At 43.2% G+C, this 10,017-nt stretch overlaps 1 protein-coding gene across 1 annotated transcript in view; it reads left to right on the top strand.

The window, feature by feature from the left end:
* The window catches only part of LOC134755624 (tripeptidyl-peptidase 2), a 28,070-nt gene continuing 18,053 nt past the window's right edge, over positions 1 to 10,017 (top strand). The window contains 16 exon segments of the mRNA XM_063692116.1: positions 1 to 203; positions 287 to 418; positions 563 to 749; positions 3,289 to 3,439; positions 4,296 to 4,459; positions 4,940 to 5,183; positions 5,700 to 5,830; positions 6,958 to 7,127; positions 7,129 to 7,260; positions 7,262 to 7,389; positions 7,533 to 7,655; positions 7,799 to 7,921; positions 8,065 to 8,187; positions 8,331 to 8,450; positions 8,605 to 8,675; positions 9,304 to 9,443. Of these exon segments, the coding sequence (XP_063548186.1) occupies positions 39 to 203; positions 287 to 418; positions 563 to 749; positions 3,289 to 3,439; positions 4,296 to 4,459; positions 4,940 to 5,183; positions 5,700 to 5,830; positions 6,958 to 7,127; positions 7,129 to 7,260; positions 7,262 to 7,389; positions 7,533 to 7,655; positions 7,799 to 7,921; positions 8,065 to 8,187; positions 8,331 to 8,450; positions 8,605 to 8,675; positions 9,304 to 9,443 (2,304 nt within the window). The 5' untranslated portion in view covers positions 1 to 38.

Genomic DNA, 10,017 nt, shown 5'->3' with positions numbered 1-10,017 from the left:
TCCTTTTCTTGGCAACACTAGATATCGGGTCATCAAAAATGGCAGACGCACCGATCGACTGTGAATTCCCTGTTTGGGGATTATTGCCGAAAAAAGAGACGGGAGTTGTCTCGTTTTTGAATAAAAATCCTCTCTATGATGGCCGAGACACTGTTATTGCAATTTTTGATTCTGGTGTAGACCCGGCAGCGTCTGGTCTTCAGGTAAAAAGTTGTCTCGTCATGGTTTGTTTCATTCGTATTTTAGAGGATTTATAATTAAAGTTATAAGTGGTTCTGTTTTTTAGGTGACGAGCACGGGTGAGACGAAGGTTATTGAGAGGTTTGACTGTAGTGGGTGTGGCGACGTGGACACTAGTACGGTTATTCGTAAAGTTGTTGACGGATGTATTACCGGCCTTACAGGGCGCAAATTGAAGGCAAGTTTCCATTCATGACCTAATTATTTTATTAAAAACGGTTTATTATTAACTTGTACATTAGATTTCTTTTTAATATAATAAATATGCGTAATTTTACTAATAACCTAAATGTTATATTGTTGTTTACAAATGATTGTTTAGATTCCAGAATCTTGGAAGAACCCATCGGGTGAATGGAGGGTGGGTGTTCTGTACCCATTCAGCTTGTATCCGTCTAAACTAAAGGAGCGCATTCAGGAGCATAGGAAGGAGCACTTGTGGGATGTTGGACACAAGCCAGCTTATGCGGAATCTAACAAGCAGCTGCAGGATTTTGAAAGTGATGTTGGTTAGTATTTGCTGAGGTGCTGATGAATCTGACCTGTTGTAGCAAGTTTCTTGATTCTGATGTTAACCCTTAACCACTGATGTGTTTTTATGGTAAATAAATTATGAATTATGAATAAACGATTGTAAACTTTAGCAAAACATCATAACAACTTTGACCACGTACCACATTCATACATCGGTGGTTAAGGTAAAGCTGTAAGTGTTCAACCCTAAAGTGTGTTGTCTGTATCCATTATTTTCTAATTGACACTAAATAAAGGTCTACCGGGTATTCATAAAGGCACCTGGAAAATGCCTAAACTAGTAAAACTTCTTATAATATGATCAAAATTGAGATAACAAATAACATGATCAATTATTTGAAGGTTCTGTAAATGGCAACTTTGCCCAATTTCAAGGTGGAAATAACAAGGAATTATTTTGCATAAGACTAGAGAAGTGTTATTCATTTTGTCATATATTAATCCTACTGCCAAGGAATCTTGAACTATTATCTTCTTCATGCAAAAAGGATAATGTTTTTAAAATGTTCCTAGCTATACTTCTTGTACCTACACAGTATGCACAATAAATGTTTCTGATTTGTGAATAAATTATATTCCATTGACTGACAAAATAGTCTTCAAAAGTTCCTTTAAAATTTGTTGCCTTCTAAATATAGTGAAATCTCCCCAGTAATCCCCAGTAATCCGGCACTGAAATTGGGGTATACCTAGTCGGCTCATAAGTTCTGTCACTGGCCTTTAAAATTTAAATTTGGAACTCCTAAAACAAAAACCGTTCTGCATTTGAATTTCGAATCTTTATTAAATATTTGAGTAGTATAATTTTGCAATTTTCTGTTTTCTTCAACATGGAGTGGACGCTTAAAGATAGCCGTACCGCAATAATTGCACTATATCGTTGTGGTCACTCGCCGACTAAAATTTCTAAGCTACTTGAAAATTTAAAATTCTCTCTAAGATTTGTGTATCGTACCATAGAAAGATACAGTGAGGTCTCTAGTTTAAATGACAAGAAAAGAAGCGGTCGTCTGCGTACAGCTAGGACTCCAGCGGTTGTACAAGCAATTAGGGCACGCATTGCCAGAAATCCCGCTAGGAAACAAAAAGTTATGGCCCTCCAGATGGGTTTGAGCAAAAACACGGTGAAAAGAGTGCTTAATCAAGACCTGAGACTTCGTGCTTATAAACGAAAAACTGGCCATCTTCTCAATGGTCGGCTTAAAGCTTTAAGGCTTAAAAGATCTAAAGCTTTATTGAAGAAGTACGCTAAAAATAAGCACCGTTGTATACTGTTTTCGGACGAGAAAATTTTTGACATAGAATAAAACTGTAATAAACAAAATGATAGAGTGTACGCTCGCAATAGTAAAGAAGCGTCTAATAGCATTCCCCGTATTCAAAGAGGTCATCACCCTTCATCTGTGATGGTTTGGCTGGGAGTTTCTTATGCGGGCGTCACTAGTATGCATTTTTGTGAGAAAGGAGTAAAAACTAGTGCCAAAGTGTACCAAGACACGGTGTTGACTAATATTGTGAAACCACTATCCCATACGATGTTTCTAAACCAGCATTGGGTTTTCCAGCAGGACTCTGCTCCAGCCCATAAGGCAAAGTCTACACAAGCCTGGCTCGCCTCCAATAAAATCGACTTTATACGGCATGAAGATTGGCCCTCCTCTAGCCCAGATCTTAATCCTTTAGACTATAAAATATGGCAGTATTTAGAGGAAAAGGTGTGCTCAAAACCTCATGCAAATCTAGACTCGCTGAAAAAATCTCTTGCTACGGCAGTGGCCAATATCGACATGAAAGTGGTGCGCGAATCCATTGACGACTGGCCACGAAGACTTCAAGCCTGTGTAGATAACTATGGCGGTCATTTTGAATAAATGTTATACATTTAGATTCTCTAGTTTATAAGCTTTCAAACGCTGTACAAATTATACGGAATAAACTTAAACTTTTGATTTTATTTGATACTATGTATATGACAGAACTTATGAGCCGACTAGGTAAATGATCATTCTGTGTTTCACATTATCCCACTTCAATCTCTTTATAGATGGCTAAGTTTCAGATAACAGTAAAATTTTCTTTGAATGTAGTATTTTAGTATAATGTATTTCTACGACATACTAAAAACACATCAAAATTTTCATTCCAGTAATCCAAAAGTTCCAGTAATATGGGTCACTTGTATCAGCATTAGTGCCGGATGAGTGAGATTGTACTGTATTATACCATCAAACTTTGGCCAAAAGTACAGTTTTTTTTTAACATAACTTTTGTGCATGAGTTTATAATTAAAATATCTCATGGAAAGTTAGAGATCGATCAGTAACATGCTAATTTAAAGTGCATAAACAACATTTGAATATATAAATATTTCCTTGAATTTATTATAAAGTTTTGTCCAGTTTTAAATTGATATTTCCCCAATATCCGATTCCGTTATATCTTACTACATAAACAAATACAGACTGTTTCAGATTTTCGATTTTTTTATACTAGCTTTTGAATTTATTTCAACAGTATCAAAGAATCCAACCCTCAGCCCGGAAGATAAGCTGCTTAAGGAGGAGTTGGAGACCAGGGTGGAAGTGTTACAAGCTGCTGAGAAGAAGTACTCGGATCTTGGGCCTACTTATGATTGTGTTTTGTTCCATGATGGGACTTCTTGGAGGTAAGAGTTTGAAGTGACTTAAGAGTAAAAATGAGACCCTATTACTAAGACTACTCTGTCCGTCTGTCTGTCACCGGTTTTTATTTTATTGATTACTGCTTGGACCTTATCAGATATGGTTTTGTTTTACCTAAATCTCTCGTCTAAACTGTTTTAGAAAAAGGACCTTTTTGCCTGGTCCTATTATTTCTTGGATTGTGAGTATTTAACTGTTACTTTTATCAAAATTAATTGGTTAATTTGTCTGAAGACTGTATCAACAATATAACAACATAATTTTAAAGTAACACTGGACTTAATGGCCTTGATGCATCAATGTCATATATTATTATCTCTGAAAACTTGTCAAAAAACAGTTAAAGGCTCAGTATGTATAAGTTATGGTTTACTAAAGGGGCTAGTGCTGCACTCTGGTGGCAAAACATTGCAATAATACCCCCTATTGTCAAATTGTTTTTTGGTTACTTCCCTACTTAGCTACTTCTACTTTAATTGTTTTAGCTAGGTTCCGTACCCAAAGGGTAAAAACGGGACCTTATTACTAAGACTCCGCTGTCCGTCTGCCCGTCTGTCCGTTTGTCCGTCTGCCTGTCTGTCCATCTGTCTGTCACCAGGCTGTATCTCATGAACCGTGATAGCTAGACAGTTGAAGTTTTCACAGATGATGTATTTCTGTTGCCGCTATAACAACAAATACTAAAAAGTACGGAACACTCGGTGGGTTAGTCCGACTCGCACTTGGCCGGTTTTTTTTTCATGGATTTGTACTTCATTAATGATTATTCGGACCTGAAACCCACCATCCAGGCTATAAAGAAATTAGCTTGAAATCAGATAAGGATATTTTTGTTACCAGATCATGCATAGACACATCAGAGAGTGGTGACTTAGCCTCCAGTCCATGCCTCGGCGAGTACAGTATTACTCACGAGCACTCGCACTTGACGGAGCTGGACGAGATGACGGTCTCCATCAATGTTCACGACGAGGGACGCACGCTCGAGGTCGTCGCTATGTGTTGTGAGTTAATATTTCACTCTAAATAGACACAGAGGGGAGACTTGGCTTTCGTGCCTCGGCGAGTACTGTATTACGAATGAGTGCTTGCACTTGACAGAGCTGGACGAGATGACCGTCTCCATCAATGTTCACGACGAGGGACTCACGCTCGAAGTCGTTGCTATGTGCTGTGAGTTCATGTTTCCCCTCCTAATAAACACATCGTAGACTCGGCATCCGTGCCTCGGCGAGTTACTATTTCTAGAAATACTTGAGAGTCGAGACTTGGTCTTGGTGGTTTTGTTTATCCTGGCATGGTTATTCAAATCAGTGTCATAAAGGTGGCTTTTCTAAATCGTGAAAGCGTTAATCCTAAATTATTGGTTGGCTGAATGAAAAATTTGGAGCTGTTTCTTTCAGCTTCATGTTTATACCGTGTACAGCAAATAAGATGGAAATGTAATGTTATAAGAGATCGCAATATGTGTAAAATATTTACAGCGACCCACGGCACCCACGTAGCGGCTATCGCAGCTGGCTACTTCCCCGACGAGCCAGACAAGAATGGAGTCGCTCCCGGAGCCAAAATTATCTCCCTCACTATTGGAGACAGTAGACTGGTTTCTATGGAAACCGGCACAGCGTTGGTTAGAGCGTGTATCAAAGTTATGGAGCTTAGTAAAAAGATGAAGATTGACGTAATTAATATGAGCTATGGGGAGCATGCTCACTGGTGCAATACTGGGTAAGTAGTTGTTTTTTTATCACAATGTAGGGGTAAAATAGGATATGCAATCGTGGGGTGTCAGCGGGCTTATACTCGTAGTTAGTTCTCATATGGAATGGTACTGAAACAAGGCCCAATTCAGTGATTCCAGTGTCAATATTAAAGACGATTTCGAAAGGAGTAGTTATCTTTATGCCAGTAGTGCTTTTTTGATGCAGCATTCTCGTAAAAAAGGAAAGGAGTAGAGTGTGTATAATTTGGTGGGATTGGACTTCTATTCTGATTAGGTCACTAAATTTTGAATGTAATTATGCATAAAGGTAAGATTATTATGGAGATTGGGCTGACAGTGTCATGTTTATATAAGACGTGTGTATTGGTGTACTATGTGTCCGACATGGCCTAGCAGCTATACCGCTGGAGCAGAGTAATTTAGTGTTTTATTTTTTTATTGTACAATAAAATTGTTTTTTTAATGTAAAATTGGAAATTTGGAAATAAAGGCTTTTTTTTTTTTTTTTTTTTTATTTACAGGCGGGTGGGCGACATAATCTGCGAGGTGGTGAACCGCTACGGCGTGTCGTGGGTGGTGTCGGCGGGCAACCACGGCCCGGCGCTCTGCACAGTCGGCGCGCCGCCGGACATCGCGCAGCCCGTGCTTATCGGTACATATATATTTTCCTAATCCTAGTGCACCTTTCATGCTAACTTTAGTCTAAATTCGTGTTATTAGATGAGTCCACACCACAGACTACACAGACACGTATGACGCGTTTACAAAGAGCACGAGGTCACCACATATAGGTGTAATTTTACTCGTAAAGTACTACGAATTTTATTCGAGCAGCATACCGAGATGTATTCTACACCTTTTTATACTAACAGCAATGGCACACCCCTAAGCTTAATTTTTGTAAATGTTTTTAATTTACACGAGCACTGGTCGTAATTTGTAGGCGCAACTGAAATAAGCGATTGCGCTTCCATATTAAATTTGTAGGCGCAACTGAAATAAGCGATTACGCTTCCATATTACATTTGTAGGCGCAACTCATATAAGCGGTTGCGCTTCCATATTAAATTTGTAGTGGATGTGCTCAGTCTAGTGGTTGACAAGGGCCTCATGTAAAGCTTTCTAATCACGTCGATTTCGAGTGATTCTTATCCACTCTCCCTCCTTTCTCTTTCCTCTTGATGTATATTGGCAACTAATCCATTATGATATTTATTATTATTTATTTTGATACACTAGCTGTATATTGAAGAACTTGTATGAAGTGTTTCCTAGGGTTGCTAGCACACGGGGGTTTGATAATTTTTTTAGATTGTCCTCGCAACCTTACATTCTGGCTTGATATATATAGGTCTTTAATATTTGGAACATTTGTCCATTTATCTATATTCGATCTTGCCATTAAACTGACCACTTCCATTTTCATTTTTCCAATGCAAACATAAATTGCTGTTATACTCTTGATCAGCAAGACTACATTTAATCCCAGGGTACTTTATTGTTACTGTAAGTCTATGTCTGCATGGTTTCTTGCTTATACTTCTCTACCTTAAGTAAATCAAATTTTTAAGTTAATTTATTTTCAATAAGTTATATTAGTTGTTTATATACTCTCTTTGAAATATACATGGGTGAGCTGTGGTCACCTTTAAGTGGCTAAACATCTGTAATGTTAATTATCCTTGTTCTAATGTATTTGTGTAGATGTATTATCCGTTGGTACGTATACTTAAATAAATAAAATAAATAAGCAAGCCTAAAATAGTGTGTTGTTGTCAGGTGTGGGCGCATACGTGTCACCGGACATGACATCAGCAGCATACTCCATGCGCGCGAAGGTGGCGGGCGGCTTGTTCTCGTGGAGCTCGCGCGGGCCGTGCGCGGACGGCGCGCCCGGCGTCACCGCGTGCGCGCCCGGCGGCGCCGTCGCCTCCGTAGCTAGGTAATGTCCTCACCAGTACACGCGCGCAGGTGGCGGGCGGCTTGTTCTCGTGGAGCTCGCGCGGGCCGTGCGCGGACGGCGCGCCCGGCGTCACCGCGTGCGCGCCCGGCGGCGCCGTCGCCTCCGTAGCTAGGTAATGTCCTCACCAGTACACGCGCGCAGGTGGCGGGCGGCTTGTTCTCGTGGAGCTCGCGCGGGCCGTGCGCGGACGGCGCGCCCGGCGTCACCGCGTGCGCGCCCGGCGGCGCCGTCGCCTCCGTAGCTAGGTAATGTCCTCACCAGTACACGCGCGCAGGTGGCGGGCGGCTTGTTCTCGTGAAGCTCGCGCGGGCCGTGCGCGGACGGCGCGCCCGGCGTCACCGCGTGCGCGCCCGGCGGCGCCGTCGCCTCCGTAGCTAGGTAATGTCCTCACCAGTACACGCGCGCAGGTGGCGGGCGGCTTGTTCTCGTGAAGCTCGCGCGGGCCGTGCGCGGACGGCGCGCCCGGCGTCACCGCGTGCGCGCCCGGCGGCGCCGTCGCCTCCGTAGCTAGGTAATGTCCTCACCAGTACACGCGCGCAGGTGGCGGGCGGCTTGTTCTCGTGGAGCTCGCGCGGGCCGTGCGCGGACGGCGCGCCCGGCGTCACCGCGTGCGCGCCCGGCGGCGCCGTCGCCTCCGTAGCTAGGTAATGTCCTCACCAGTACACGCGCGCAGGTGGCGGGCGGCTTGTTCTCGTGAAGCTCGCGCGGGCCGTGCGCGGACGGCGCGCCCGGCGTCACCGCGTGCGCGCCCGGCGGCGCCGTCGCCTCCGTAGCTAGGTAATGTCCTCACCAGTACACGCGCGCAGGTGGCGGGCGGCTTGTTCTCGTGAAGCTCGCGCGGGCCGTGCGCGGACGGCGCGCCCGGCGTCACCGCGTGCGCGCCCGGCGGCGCCGTCGCCTCCGTAGCTAGGTAATGTCCTCACCAGTACACGCGCGCAGGTGGCGGGCGGCTTGTTCTCGTGGAGCTCGCGCGGGCCGTGCGCGGACGGCGCGCCCGGCGTCACCGCGTGCGCGCCCGGCGGCGCCGTCGCCTCCGTAGCTAGGTAATGTCCTCACCAGTACACGCGCGCAGGTGGCGGGCGGCTTGTTCTCGTGAAGCTCGCGCGGGCCGTGCGCGGACGGCGCGCCCGGCGTCACCGCGTGCGCGCCCGGCGGCGCCGTCGCCTCCGTAGCTAGGTAATGTCCTCACCAGTACACGCGCGCAGGTGGCGGGCGGCTTGTTCTCGTGGAGCTCGCGCGGGCCGTGCGCGGACGGCGCGCCCGGCGTCACCGCGTGCGCGCCCGGCGGCGCCGTCGCCTCCGTAGCTAGGTAATGTCCTCACCAGTACACGCGTGTAGCAACTCAATACTTTGCCTTTACATTTTAACAAAAAGCACAATAACAAATTCTAAAGAAGACAAGCTCTCGAGTATCATTCGGACAAATCTTACTATAAGTACTAATATTGCCTCATTTGTCGCAGGTTTACATTAAAAAATTCACAACTAATGAACGGTACATCGATGGCCGCCCCTCACGTCGCCGGCATTGTCGGTAAGTGGGTTTTTATAAATATAACTGTTGTGAACCATATTGTATCCTGATTGTAACAATATAAGGATTACCATTGGCCAGCTAAATGTTTTGCTGTTATATAGTACATTTTAGCTAATTCTTAAAAGCGCATCTAAAAAAAAATGAGAAGAACTTGAAATCAGAATAAGTTCAAAAAAATTATTTGCTCCAATAAAAATATACCAACTTACATTTTATTGAATCTTAAATTTTGTCTTGAGTCCCCGCTAAGCTCGGCCGTTTTGCACCTTCCCATAAAAACGTAGTTCCGCTCTCATTTTAAAACTACGTGTTGGATTGTAATGAAACTTTGCGCATACAATGACATGTGGTATATCTAGGTCTGAACTTAGTTTATATAGCTCCAGTTTATAAAACAAACGAAATAGACCAAAAACAAGTTTTGTATGAAAAACTTAAATTCGCTGTATTTTTTTAACTATGGCATCTGAAGCTACATAAACTAATTACAGACATATATACCTTATCCTATTGTAAGTACAAAGTTTCAGAGCAATCTAGCTAGTCGTTTTTAAATGAGAGCAGAACTACGTTTGTATGGAGAACCGAGCTTGCCGGAGACCCTTAATATCATTTTTCATTTCAGCGGCGCTTATTTCTGGTCTAAAAGCCAAAGAGCTGCCATATTCTCCATACTCAATAAAGAGAGCCATAGAGAATTCAGCAACGTTCCTCAACAGCGTCGAGCCGTGGGCGCAGGGTTGCGGACTTATCAATATCGAAAAGGTAACATAGTCTGGAAACAGCGGGGAAATGCCGCCAGCATCCTTGGTACAATGCCTCAAGGGCCTATTTTAGATTTAAGCTAGTTATTAATTTCATTTACGTAGTACCACTGTATATATCTTGTATGTAAATAAATGTTTTATTAACATAGTTTTCAATTCAATTTGGAGTGGCCATGGTCCTCAAATTCCTCAATGTTAGGGCTTTAGATTTTTAAGCCCTAAAGTTTTGAATATCATCCTACTAATATTATATAAAAGTTTGTGTTTGGATTTTTGTTCTTATCACGCAAAAAGGGCAGAATGTACTTCGATGAAATTTATCACACATGGTTTATAACCTGAAAAAAAAACGTAGGATTCTTTTTATCCGTAAATTCACCCTGCACCGGGGGTTACAATTTACTACAAAACCACGAAGAGGAAGAGGATGGAGAGCAGTTGAACGACTAGTACGCGCACAAAGTCGTGGGCAGAGCCTAGTGTAGTGCAAAGTAAAGAGAACTGCTTATATCATCTTCAACAACAAACAAAGCCAAATAAATAAAAAGCCAAAGACCGAATAAGAACGTAAT

Source organism: Cydia strobilella, chromosome 3 (assembly GCF_947568885.1).
Source record: "Cydia strobilella chromosome 3, ilCydStro3.1, whole genome shotgun sequence".
Taxonomy (NCBI): Eukaryota; Metazoa; Arthropoda; class Insecta; order Lepidoptera; family Tortricidae; genus Cydia; species Cydia strobilella.
The sequence above is the reverse complement of the archived record's forward strand: the minus strand, read 5'-3'. Positions and strand labels throughout refer to the sequence as shown.